The sequence below is a fragment of the Cimex lectularius genome, unplaced genomic scaffold, assembly GCF_000648675.2.
Source record: "Cimex lectularius strain Harlan isolate CLEC.00 unplaced genomic scaffold, Clec_2.1 scaffold38, whole genome shotgun sequence".
Taxonomy (NCBI): Eukaryota; Metazoa; Arthropoda; class Insecta; order Hemiptera; family Cimicidae; genus Cimex; species Cimex lectularius.
In genome coordinates, this window is record NW_019392638.1 from 8639 (window position 1) to 22877 (window position 14239).

At 39.1% G+C, this 14239-nt stretch overlaps 1 protein-coding gene across 2 annotated transcripts; it reads right to left on the reverse strand.

Moving 5' to 3' along the window:
* Nucleotides 1-628: 628 nt before the first annotated feature.
* On the reverse strand, nucleotides 629-13661 carry LOC106670927. Of its 2 annotated transcripts, none has more exons than XM_014401605.2 (2): nucleotides 13493-13661; nucleotides 629-4374 (listed from the first exon to the last, which is right to left on the reverse strand). In XM_014401605.2, the coding sequence occupies exon 2, from the start codon at nucleotides 4369-4371 to the stop codon at nucleotides 808-810; it is 3564 nt and encodes a 1187-aa protein (XP_014257091.1). In that variant the 5' UTR covers nucleotides 4372-4374; nucleotides 13493-13661; the 3' UTR covers nucleotides 629-807. The 2 variants fall into 2 exon arrangements, with proteins under 2 accessions (XP_014257091.1, XP_024083432.1); XM_024227664.1 differs by lacking the exon at nucleotides 13493-13661 and adding an exon at nucleotides 6588-7172.
* Nucleotides 13662-14239: the final 578 nt, after the last annotated feature.

The window sequence follows — 14239 nt, forward strand, 5'->3', positions numbered from 1 at the left end:
CGTGATCTAAACTCCAAGTAATCAAATCATTCACCCCCCCCCTTGAAAAGACTTTAAAATCTGTTTTTCTTATATACATTTATATATATATATATATATATATATATATATATATATATATGTGTGTGTGTGTGTGTGTGTGTGTGTGTGTGTGTGTGTGTGTGTGTGGCACGGCCTCCTCATCAAATCTCGACCGTGCATCTCTACCTGGGCCATCCTAGGAATGGTAATCACCTTGGCTAACACCTGGGATGGAAAGGCCAGACCGCTAAAGCAGAAAAAAACTGAAAATGTCTTCCTGGTAGAGTCTCAATATATTATGTATTAGTTTACATTGTGCAAATAGTCAAAATAGCTGACAGCTCTCCCCGTGTGACAGGTTGCCTTTTATCAAAAAATGTTATGTGCACATAGATAAGTGCTTCCAAAATCTATGTGGCAATCATCAAACTTCAACAAGACTGTACCTATTGCGTTCACATAGTGCAAGCTGCGAGGTGTCAGTTCAAAAAGTAATGGGGAAGTGCAAGTAAATCGAACAATTTTCTTTAACTGGCAATGCTAGAGACTGGCAAGAACGGAACATGTAAATTGTTAAGATTTGGTAATATGTAAATTATTCATTCAGTTTTAAAATGTAGCCGAATGGTTTATTAACAAAATAATATACATTTACAGTATAATCTTTATTGCCAGGTGGAATTTTTTCGCTTTTTGATCATGTGATGTCAGTAATTTTCAAATTCGCTCCTATTCCACTTGTTTTTTTGTTTTTGTCATTGTACACACTTTAACACTTTTAATAGTCTAAAACCAAAATGAGCGAAGCGATTTCCAATACTGTCTCGGATGGGAGCTCGGTAGTTCGCGGAACACACTCGATTTGTTTGCGAAGTGGTGTTTGATGACGTTGTAGCCCCACGTTTTGGACCTCATCACCTCGCGTATCGGCGTGGCGTCGTATCGGTTTCTCGCGTAGAACATTTGCGCCGGATTGCAGAGGTAAAACTCCCTGAGGCTGTATGTCTTCTCGTGGTAAGGCAGGTCCATCGTCCTCTCCATCCATCCTTCGGCCTGATCGAAAAACGTTTCCATGTTCTTTTGGTGTACCATGGTGAACGAGTTGATCGGGTTGAACTTGCCGAAGTATTTCAAGTACTGCATGAACGCTTGGGAGCCGTTGTTCGTCTTGGGCGGGCCGAGGATAGCGATCATTTTATTAAATATGTCCTCGCCGTCGCATATGTTGAACGGATACGTCCTGTGGTTCATCCGCTCTATGTAATCTCTGACCGACTGGTTCGTGTTCCGGAAGTAAATGTACTCTTCCAAGTCTGCGAGCAAGTCCTCGGTGCTTTTCAGATCGAGGGTTTGACAGTAAATAAACTCGGTGTTGACGTATGTCAGCGGGGCGTCGACAATGAATATGAATTCTGGGAAGGTGACTTGCGATGTTTGGTCTACGGTTTTGTCGTCTTCTTCTTCTTCTTCCTCTTCGTGCCCTTTATTACTTATCTTTTGTTCGAACAGGACGAAAGCGTCTTTGGACCTGACGGGAAAATCGACGAGTATGTAGCCGTGGTTCTTGACGTAAGTCGACGTCAGCAATGTCCGCAAGCTTTTGGCGAGCCATTGATTATTCACGTTGTTCGCTTTACTTTCGAATATCTTCTTCAGAGCTATGATTTCGGGGTCGATGGGCTGCTCTTTCTGCTCCTCTTCTTCACCCATTTCCTCCTCTTCTTCTTTCGCCTCTTCTTCCTCCTTCGGCTCTTTAGTGTTTAACATCTCTTGATAAGCCAGAAACCTTTCCGCGATGTTGTCTTTGTGGTATACTGGCAATTCGTAAAATCGACTCAAGAGAAGAGCTATTTCGAACTTGACTTTCGAGGGAGGCCCGACGAGAAGGATCGTGACTTCGGCCAAATTGCGGAGATATTTCAGCTCGTGTATTATTTCGTCGACGTTGTTGAGGAACGGATCGTCGTAGCGAGGTCTGACCATGTGCATTGTGTCGACCGCTCCGTCTTTCACGTTCAGTTGGAGCAGGTCGAATATTATTTTCGGTATGCAAGTGCGTTCCGTGTAAGTTTTCGAAGGAATTTTGACCACTCTGCCGTTGCCAAGCTTGGCCGCGACCTGTTTAGCCAATTTCATAAGATTGACGGAGTTGGTACCGACGGCGAACACCATCGGAGGGTACAGCCGTCTGTTAACCGTGTTCACGACCACTTTCGCCAGATCGTCGATGTGTAAGAGCGGAAGGAAGTTTTTCCCATGGCCAAAGATGGGAATTTCTTTTTCGTTGTCCCAAGCCATTTTGAAGATATATAGTAGAACGTCTTCCTCATAACCGATTGGAATACCGGAGAAAATTATAGTCGTTTTTAAACCGAAAAGAGTGTTCTGTCCTATTTTATACAAAAAATTTTCTAAGTTGTAATAATCTTGGTAATCCGGGTGTGGCCTCCTTTTCAGAAAGTTATCCTCGTTTATAGTCGCTCTCACTTCGGCTTCACTTTGAGCCCAACTAAGAAAATTCGTTATTAAAATTAAATGTCGCGGTGTCGTTACAGTTGTCATTTCTGTGATTTCTTTTTTGTCCATCAATTCGATATACTGTTTAATGTAGTACCAACAGTCGCTGAGCTCGTTTCTCGATCGGGAAATATCAAAAATAACAGTACCGCACGTCCTCATCACGAAAAATTTGCTCTCGTCATTACACTTTCCGAGAGTGTATTTCTTTTCGGGCTTCATCCCTACAGTGGAGATGATATGGAAGATTTCCGACGAGGGCGGTATTAGCTCGTCGATGATCTGCATTTCGTGTCTTACGTAATCTTTGATCACAGTCGGGAGAGTGAGTTCTTGCGCTGAGGGCGACGGGACCGCTCTTCTCACGATTGCGAACTGGTCGCTCGCCTCCCCAAGCGGAATTTTCATCTGTTTGTACTGCAATATCGATTGGTTGGAAACTCTCGCGAGTGAGCCAGGAGTCGGCCGTTTGTATTTCTTGAGGAAAAAATTTTCCCAAATTATATCCACACCGCTTTTAGGCACCAAGTCCTGGGGCGTCAACTTTCCGTCCATTATCATTTCAAATTTTTCGTACTCGCCGAATTCGTTGACGTCATTGAATTTGAGTTTTATCTTCTCCTTCTTCGGCTTTTGTACGTATGGTATCTTGCTGGAGCGGTCCAATTTTCCCAGGAAGCCCATATCGCGGGAGATGTCACCGGCCTTGTGATATTTGGGCACAGGCCCTTCCAAATAGTCAAGGAGGGTTTTATATTCGATGAAGGACAACGCTTTAACGCTTTTAGGGTCATAGTTGCTGTAATAATCGATTGGGAAATCGTAATTATTCAACGCGTTTAAGTTCGCATCCATATGTTTGATATCGAGATCTGTTAAATAATAAGAATCCATTTCGTACACACTTATCAGGTCGTCGAACAAGTCTACTTCCAGTTGATTGATCTTCATCTGTTCGAATTCTTCGTCCACCGACCCTCCGTGACCGTGGTCGGATTTGTTTTCCGATTCGTTTTCGCTTCCCTCTTCGCTTAAATCCTCTCCGTCTTCGTAAAATTCTCCTATGGACAGTCTATCCGGCTCTTTGACCAAAGGAAACGCGTTGACCACCTCGTCCTCGGGGGGTGGGTCCTCTTTCACCTCTTCCTCTTCCATTTCTTCCCCATCTCTCGCAGGATTCCTTCTATAAAATTTCGAGTAAAGTTTATCCAACAAGAAAATGTCCTTTTTAATCCTCCGCGCGTCGATCGTCTCCATTTCTTGAATACGGTTTAGAATGAGTCGGTCTTTTTCCGTGAGCGGCTCTTTGACCTTTTTCAACTGGTTCGTGAAGTATTCCATCGAATCGATAGAATCCGATTCGAAACTCAACTCTCCGTAGTCGTCTTCGCTTTTGTCTTCTTCGAAATCTTCGGCGTCGTCGTCGTTTTCATCGGGATCGATATCCTCGTCGTATTTGTCGCTTTCTTCTTCCGCCTCTTCTTCCGCCACGTCCTCCCCTTCACCCGTGATCTCTTTTCTTTTCTTCGGCTGCACATGCACCTGTGCCTTTCTCAGAGCTTCGATGATGTACTTCCCGTTATACCTATCGTACCTACTTTTGTATACCCTGTTATCTTTGAGTGTAACTACGGTTTTTATCTCTTCGAGGTGCTTCTGAGTAAGTTCTTCATTCGTAATAACGATAACGTGACCACAGTCCCGACTAAAAAACTTCCTCTTTGTCTCTTTGTCCCATGGGATTTGGTACTGCGAGATTGTTTCAAACGGTCCTTCTCTTATACCCAACTCATCTCCTTCTCCGAATTCACCTCCAAGTTCTTCTTCAGCCATTACCTGTCATTGACAAAAAATTAATAAACACTTTAAACCATGCTGTAAGATAACAAAAATAACTAGTTTAAAAACAGACAATTTCAACACGGTATTCTGAAAGTAGTGTTTTTTTAGTTATACCGTTGTGAATAAATTTTATTAAATATATGAAGGTTCTGAATTGATTTTTCATCCACCCTCTTCGTTCTGGGTCCGATTTAAATTTGAGGAAAAATTACACCCCCTTGTAAATTGAAAAAATAAAGTGCATTCATTCAACTCTTATGCTTTCGGAGTTTAAAGATTCTACGGTCCATCAATCCAGGGATCCGGAGGGTGAAAACCTTCTTATAAAAGGTTTGAGGAAAACGAATTAACCTTGAGAAAAGGTTGATTTATGGCCGTTCGGTGAGACACTTTTAAGGGAATGATTTTACATGGCGTAGATCGTAGCGTGGCTTTGTAAAAGTTAAAGCGTGATTTCAATAACTGTTACGTTGTACAAAAAACAGGTAGTCACGTACATAAAACGTTACACAATTTCTTGAGATATTACCTAAAATATTTAAATTTGACGTTTATTTATAATTGGCGAGGTTTTAGTGATTATAGGCCACTGTAGGGATAGACGGGAACGAAGAAGCAGAACCTCACGCTCTCATCCTGTATCCCATCAGATTTAAAGCTATTCGTTTCAAATGTAGTAAAAGAAGACTAAAGAAACCGGTGGGTTCGGAAAAATAGAAATATACCCGTCAAGTTGTGGCAGGTTAAGAAAGAGGTCGGTCCCTGATTCATGGAGAACGGGTCGAAAATAAAACAGACCTTATTGACAAGTCGTCGAATAGGTTATACGAGTATAATAAAAGGCACTTTCTCGCAAAAAAGCCTATCGTCATAGGTGCCTGTTATGAAAGGATAATATAACTGTCGACCACCTTTTTAATAGTAAAAGCTTGACATACATAGACAGTATTCAGACTTGTGCACAGTCTTGGGTCATGGATAGAGGTTTTTAATTGCATATACACTTTGTGTCGTGTTTATGCCATGTTTGTACGTATTGATGTTGTACTTGTGTTGTATTTATGTTAATTTATTGAAGGGAATCGAATTTATTAGCGTGGAAGGAAGGCGTCACCCAGAGGAATATCGGATATTTTATGGTGAGTGTGTGACGCCTAGAGAGTAAACGTTTTTAGCGAGAATGGAGTTCGTCCTCGCTCCCTGGAATATCGAGTACTGTGGGCGAGTGAATGTGTCCAAATTTTTTCTTTATATTGAGTGATGACGTATAAGTATGTATTGTGTATCTTTTGTGTCTATTCCGTACAAACCAAAGGCATTTTTAGAAATTGACATGGTTTACATATAAGGGCAGAGAGTCAGTAAACAGATCAAGACACTCAAATGACTGCAGCTTAAAACAAAATACGCGTGAAAGACCAAAAAAGAAGGAAAACACGCAGAGGACTGGGGATGACCTCAGCTGTTGATCGGACCAAAAACCTACCACAATGTTTATCTTTAAACTATCTTTAGCATTGTAGAAGCCATACGACTTTGTATTAATTATTTGTTTGATTAATCGAATTGTATTTATTTATTCTATAATATTATTGTAAAATATAAATAATAAAGTTGGTCTAATAAGACCAGTTTTAATAAATTAATTTAATTTAAAAAAATCGAAATCTAAATCATAAAACCAATCGTGTAAATATATCTGTGATGAGCGGTTTCCCTTCTTCGAGCGCGCGGCTCGCGGCTCGTTCGAATCGCTAGGGTGCTCCGAGAGAGTAGCGAGCTAGTCCACTCTAGGCCCGTCAAGCCTTTTAGGGGTAAGATTTGTCAGGTTGCCCGAGTTTGACGGGTGAGCACCCTTTTCTTAGTTACTACTAACTCTGGACGGGGAGGTTTGGGGAAAAGATACAAGAATTCGGACCGAACAATCAAGTCCCTTTATTGATATGACTGAACAATTCCCGATATGCACAATCAACTAGTGAACAACGCCCTAACCCTGGTTATAAATAGCAACTCTTATATCTTAATAAACAATTCATATACAAAACCTAATTCTAGATATAACCAATGCTCTTACTCTCTTTATCGAAACCTTAATACTAGGGTCTTAATTATTGGGAAATTAGTACTAAACTTAGGCCGTAGCCTGAAATAGCCCAATTGTTCTCCAAATCTCCCGCAAACCGATTGACAAAATTTGTACTTACAGGATCCTGACGGATAGGTGGTACGGATTATGCGAACTGTGTTGTCTCGGCGTCTCTCTCGTCTGCCCTCACGACGTTCCTCTCGGCGTCTCTTTCGACGTTCCTCTCGGCGTCCTCTCGACATCTCTCTCGACGCCTCTCTCGACTGCCCTCCCGACGTCTCTTTCGACGTTCTTCTCGGCGTCCTCTCGACATCTCTCTCGACTGCCCTCACGACGTCTCTTTCGACGTTCTTCTCGCCGTCCTCTCGACATCTCTTTCGACGCCTCTCTCGACTGCCCTCACGACGTCTCTTTCGACGTTCCTCTCGGCGTCCTCTCGAGATCTCTCACGACGTCCCTCTCGACGTCTCGTCGACGGCCCTCCCGGCATCTCTGTCGACGCCTATTCCTACGGCCTGCCGGGGCCGCCCCGACCGAGGCGGCCCGACCGTGGCAGCTCTCCGCTGACCGCCTCTCTTTCAATTCCTCATCGTCTCTACGGGACTCTCCGACTGACTCAACTGCGGACTCCCGGACTACGGACTGCGGACTCTAATCGGACTCTCTTCGGACTCAACCCGGATTCTCTCTGATTCTACTCGCTACTGCTCACTCACCGACTTTTTTACTCAGATAGAGTTTTTGTATCAATCCGTTCATTGAGGAGGGGGGAACAGTTACGCTTAGGAAATACTGCTATTATTCTGGGTGACCCGACTGCCTTTGTCCTCTCCAAGTCATTGAGCTATTCCGGATGAGTCCGGGCATTAGCTAATCCTGGGGGGGTTGAGCAATAAGGCCTCCCGTTAGCACAACAGCCAATTTTTCTAGGGCGATTGCCCCGGGATCGACCCTCATTTCTCAATCGAAAACATCCAGCTGTTATTATTTCACTAGCTTTGTTTAGCTGCGTCTGGAGGTTTCGAGAAAGACGTGGTCGGCTCCCGCGATTCCAGGCCACTTCCGGTTACTCAATCCGGCACAATACGATTTCCCAACTATTAGCCGAATTATTTTAAAATATAATTTTAATATTCCCATCATACTTAAGTTCTATAAAACTCTATTTAAGAATCCCTTTCGGGAATCTTGACAATATCGAATATCATTTTATAATGATTATTGCTATTTTTGTTTTTCTAAAACATCTTTTGTCAGTGAATTGATCAAGTTACATCAAAGATTTAAAAAAAGAAGATACTCGACTTGAAATATTAGAACCAAAAGGGCCTCTTTGGAACGGTCCGTTAAAAGTTCAAGCTAAAGGACAGTGTTAATTATACCATCAACGTTTGGGAATAAAACCATTCAAAAACAAACAAATTTCTACGGAATGAAAATAAATGGAGGTTAAATGTAGGTATCATAAGCTATCGTTATAATAGGACAATCTACGGACCATTGTAGTTAAGACTCCCAGATTTGCAAAAATAGGAAAAAATTTCTACGGGGAAAAGAAATAAGAGGGCTTATTGGTTTTTAACAGTATAATTAACCAGTATAATTATAATAGAAAATACGAAAAAAAAGGTTTTTTTTAATAATTCAAGAATTTGTTGCTAACTTCTGGAACCGATAAATATTTCCAACCTGCTTGTTTAATTTAGGTAGTAATTACGTTAATTGTAAAATAACTTGCAGCAGCGTTAATCAGATTACGGGATCCTTGAAGTATGAAAGGCTTTTTGCGTTCTTATAATTAGTAATTTCAGTTAAGAATCTCGTTTATTATTAAAAATTACCATGTCAACATAAGCGACAACGAGATTTTAGCAGAGACTGGAAGATTCAATGAATTCTTTCATGGCAAAGATTAGGGGAATTCACGATGTTTGTAAGATGTTAACTCGTGTTATCTCGAATGGAGAAATGTCCAGTAAGATCGTGAACGCCCCCTTCTTTTCTTAGCATGTTAAATGTTAATCTTTCCGCAATGCTGCGCGTGGCGACTGGTAGAACCAAAAACAAAGCTATAGCAGTCCTTGAAGGCTTGTTGTTGTTTGTTTTGGTTTTCTTTTGTTTCAAATTGTAAGATGCTAAAAGTTAGTAAACAAGGAAAATTAATCAACTCTTTCATTGAAAATGCTATCTATGCATCGAAAAGTAATAAAAAACGACATGCTTCAATTCGTGCCGGTGCCTAACTTGTATCCTAACGTCTAACAGCCTATAACTTTGTAGAATAGGGGATATATCTATTATTAATGAGAGTATAAGGACAGGTCAGAAATTAACAAATGTATTGGTGCGATTTAATAAATGCGTATTTAAGAATAAAAATACGTGTAAACAAAAAACAGCATTCAATTTTGGCTGCCATGTTGGTTACCTACCCCTAACGGATAGCAAGGTCACTACAATCTTTGACTTAACATCTAACATTGGCCCTGGCCAGCAATGTTAACTAGCCGATTCTTACAAGTCTACGTCATCATTTTTCTCGATCTAACACGACCTAACAGAGTTATCAGGGTTAAAACAAATATAATACCCCTATTATATATCCTTAAGGCCTAGTCGCTTAGACGCCCATCTTTCATTTGTAATACAACAGCAGGTCAGGTTTCAGTGGTTAAATTTATTCTACGGCTATACATCTTAAAACACGTCCTCCAGCGAGCAATATGGCGGCCCAGTTTGTTAGTAGGTGTGTAAGTGTCCTCATCTGCTACTTTGCAGAATCTGCAGGCGTCATGTTGTGTTATAACAAATTTCTTCAAGTGCCCATTCAGTCTGCAGAGTGCTGTTTCTGTTTCTGAAGGGTTGCCTTCTAATCCTACATGTCCCGGGACCGAGCAGAGGGTGACTTTTGTACATACTTAATCTATTTAGTTTGGTTTTGAAATCACCAGCATACCTTTGATCTAATGATGTTTGAACTGATTTCTTTGATGGCTGCTAAGCTGTATTCCTATTTTTGTACCCCCTGAACTGGGAATTCAATTGCATGAATTTCAGCCTGAAAGATACTGGTGGTTCTGATTAGCTAGTGTGCTTACTGAAATTGTTCCATTTAAAACAGGAAATCCTAAAAGAATCAAAGATTCCTATTAGAAACATCTCCGTCCTATTACATAACCAACACTTAGAACCATGGGCTATAAACAATTATTAAGTTTTCCTTGTTTTAGCCACGCACATAAAATCGGAAACCCCAACCAACTTTACCTGCTCTAGGTCAACATAGTAAGCCATATAAGTCCTGCTGAAACAATTTTCACCGACGGATCCAAAACAAATAAAGGCACTGGGGTACATCATGTGACTTCAACTATATATTTCTCTTGAGATAAATCACACATGGGCCTGGAACATGAGCGAGCTGATAAGCTTGCCAAGGAGGTGGTCCACTGCCCTAGGATCAGATACAACAATGTGCCTTTCACATTTCTTAAACGACACTTGAGACTCCTGTGCTATGAAAAGGGCGCTACATCGAAAATTTTCTTTCCTACGGTTGGAACACGATAGAGAATCATTTTCAAACTTACATACAAAATAAAAGAGATCCTCAGCCGTCATGGAAGAACGAAAGACTATCTCCACCGCTTCCACATAATAAGCAGCTCATCATGTCGATGCTTAAACCACCTCCAAACTATTGATCACTAAATCTGCACTGCCCCTGTCGGATCAAGTTAGGGCAACGCTAGTCAGGAGAGTGATAGGCAGTAGGTAGCCTCCTGGGCACTTCTCCTTCTCCAGTTCTCATTGAAAAACGTGAACAGCGAGGCGTTCGTTTCATTTGTGGCTTCCGTTGACTTTGGCTTTGATATGCTGCTTTGATATGATGATATTGTTATGACAATAGTGTACCAGAGCTATGTCATAATTTCTTCCGACGATTTACAAAAATAAATAAAATAATTATGCAAAACCTTTCGCCACAAATTAATATATTTAAGAGATTTTTTACCAACAAGAAACTCAAACTATCAAGGAAAAGTGACTTTCTTTAGGTGCCAGGAAATTTTAAATTAACGGACAACAAAACAACTTACAAAGCAGCAAAGAAGTAACTTCGAAAAACTTATCGATTTAAAAATTCTCTTAAATCACAAAAAGTCCGCTCAACAAACATGTGGCGACAAACATGGCAAGAACTACAAATAACAAACTAAGAGAAATAAAGCATGATACAATCAAATGTAATTCTCTCAACTATAAAAGCAGACGTGATAAACTCGTTATAACACGCTTACAAAATCAATGTCTTAAAAGATAAACAAGACCCGATTATGACACTAATTTTTCATCTCTGTTGGATACGGGAGGCATGAACAAATCGTTTCAATGCCCCCTCCCTAAAGAAACATTACACAATTCGCTGGAATTAAATTCTTCACCTTCCTACAGATTTAATACATAGAACTCCTTCAATATTTATATATCGTATTCTTAAAATAATAAATTACGTTGTGCTGTTTTCAGTTGTTATTATTTTAATGCCTTGAATAGTTCACAGTAAATTGTAAAGAAAAAATTTCCCTTGCTTCAGACCCCATAATTTGTGCTTGCTTATTGTATGGATTGTAAGCTCGGTAGGTCAGCCGAGGTTGTTAACATTTGCTGTTTCATCACAGAGCGCATTGCCCAAAAGTGGTACAAAATGTTTGCCTAGACCTTCTATCTTGAATGACAACGAATTGATAAGATCGAACTTCCTTCGAGTCAAATATCTCAGACAATTGCTTTTACCGCTGGTAACATGCTTCTGCACCTAAACATTCGCCTAGTAATGACCTCACAGCATAAACTAAAGACGTTTATACCGTATTGTCAGTGCGATGAAAAAATAAATTCTGTATAACAACACAGTGGGCCGTATCATTGTCTGTCATCATTTACCAATGACAGGTGATGCTCTGTGTTTGATGGAATACGGCAGGCATTGTGAGCTACGAACTCCTCCCTCGCAGCCAGACTGCAGAAATCTACTCAAGCCAACTGCAACTCATGCACTGGCACGGAAAGAGCCTACCCTCGTGAACAGAAAAGGTCCAATTATTCACAGGACAACGCGACACCTCATACAGCCAGACCGATTAAGAATGTGTTAATGAAGCTTGGTTGGCAAATCCACCTTCCGTACTTTCCAGACCTGGGCCCATCTGACTTTCACCTTTTCTCAGGAATGGATAATCATGTGCACAATGAGTTCGATGATCGCCAAAAGTTAGAAAATTAGATGAATTTATTGTTTAAGTACAGGGACCCAAACTTTTATAAGAATAACTGGGCTAGTAACTTATAGATATAGATTCTGGTGGAGGCTATTTCCCCAAATAAAATATTTCTAAACTTAATTTAAATGCTAGAATTATTAAACACTTTAAACCCGCTTGTACTTTAACTTTTCTGGTTAAGTGGTAGAATGTAACATCTTTACATACATATTGAATAAAATCTGAATAAGATTTTTTTTCTTCTGAAACGACATTCGGTCACCTATAGTGTCCGTCTTCAGTCGTGGGTTTGTTGAACTCTTGAAACGCTTTTCGACATTGCGCCATCTTCAGTGATGAACTGTCATCCTTCCTCATTGTTCATCACTGAAAATGGCAAATCGCCGAAACTCGTTTGAAAAGCACAATTGAGCATCACCTGTATTATTTTTTATTGAATTTAAATTGTTTGAGGACAAATTTTGTTTTGGAGAAACCACTGACTTAAGAATAGTACTTTATTTATTTACTTTTTGATTTTTGTTTCTACGTTTTTTAGATGCACAGAGTACTAACTATTTGATATAAATAATTTAAAATATAGCTGCTTATTAAAAACATTTTATTGACTTGTTCATCGAGATATTTGAAATAAATCGTATTTCTTTATAAAATTTATATTGCTAAATTTAACTATATTATCTCTTGCAAACAAAATATATTAAATACCAGACTTGGCTATTTTTCATTAAAGTTTATGATACGTATGATACTTTAAAAAGTAATTTTTGTAAATCCAATTTGGTGTATTATTAATTTTATATGAATCTGCAAAGAATTCAGAGTCGTTCAAGAAAATATCAAAAATTTCACATTTTCTCTAATAAGTGGAAGTTGCTAACCAAACTAGGAGTTCGGTGCTTCACGTAAAAATCGAGAAGTGAATAAACCAAATCGGAATAAGAAGCTAACGAGCAACGTTGAAACTATAAAACATGAATCAGAAGCGCCCGTTATCATGATTGCTTTTTATTTCAAGAAAAATAGACCACAAAAAGAGTGCCACACCCAGTGATACAGTGGTGGACTGTTGACGATATATGTAAACCACATGGACATTTAGGTTAACCTTTCGTTACTTTTGGCCACCCGTTTAGTGCACATCTATTCGAACAACCAGAAAAAGAGAATTTCATACGGATTCCCCAGTTTGTCTTTACAAAAGTAGGTGTGTTTTAAATGAATGTACCATCTTAAAAATGGTACTTTAAAATTTTAGACGTAAAAGAGTTGCGAAATCACCCTTTTAAAAATGTACCCACTATCAGGATAGAGTGATAATGGTATAATAATTATCATAATTATTAATCAAATAATTTTCGATTATCGATGGTTTTACTAAATTTGTTTGTCGTTTTTGTGTCCAGGTTGTCAAAAAACTTGGCTATGACTGCTGAAACTATTTCCCTTCTTCGTGATTATTGTTCAATTAAGATCATTTTTAATAAAAATTCTAAATACAGAGTGATAAATGGCTAAGGTTAAAATTGAAACTACAGCTCAGAAAAGTTTGCCTTATGCGTTGTTTTTTATTTACCAAACGATAAATCATAACAAACAGAGTTTCAACATTTTTAAATTAATTGTTGTCAATCCCAAAAAAATGTCTTCACAAAAAGTCCCCATTTTCTATTCAGTAATATAAATCCTTTATATCAATCCAAAGGTGAATGAATCTATAAAATATTAATTCACTTACCAGCGGTAATCCAGGTGTTTTACGTTAAAGATAAAAAATGCCTTCTTTGTCTTCCTCTACATCAGGCTTTACTAACAATTTTTTTTAATGATAAATACAAAAACCTAAGAAGAAAAAATCCAGCGATTAACTACTGTAACTAATCTATTTTAGACAAACCAGGTGATGATATTTTAGCAAACACGTGCGTTAAATTTATTTAATTATGTATTATTCATTTTATCATATCTCATGAGTTACTGAGCCTTAAGTGTAGTTATTTCCCATCCAGGCATAAATAAATTCTCTCAGAACAATTTAATTACGGAACACTGATCTAATACAAAGAAAGAAGATAAATCATCCAAACATTTTGCAATTTTTGTTTTAGTAAACATTTGTCAATTTATCTTATGTTATAAATCAGATTTTTTTAAACGAGGGTTCACAACAGCAGTGGTAATATCTACCCTCAGGGAGCCGGTGTTTCTGACAAAAACTCATTTGTGAGTATGTCGGGTTCGAATGCAGGGCCGCTGGATTCGAACCCGGGAACTTTACCTTACAGTGATCGACGCATAAACAGTTGCGGCCACCGACGCCTCTAAATCACATTTATTTGTTGATAAACTTTACAACGTTAAGATAACTTCTAATCAACTTCGACTTTTAAATAAGTACGATTTTATTTTATTCAGATTGATTTGACGACAAAAGGACCAATAAATTATTTAAATCTGTGTCATATTGATAGCTAAATATTAAACG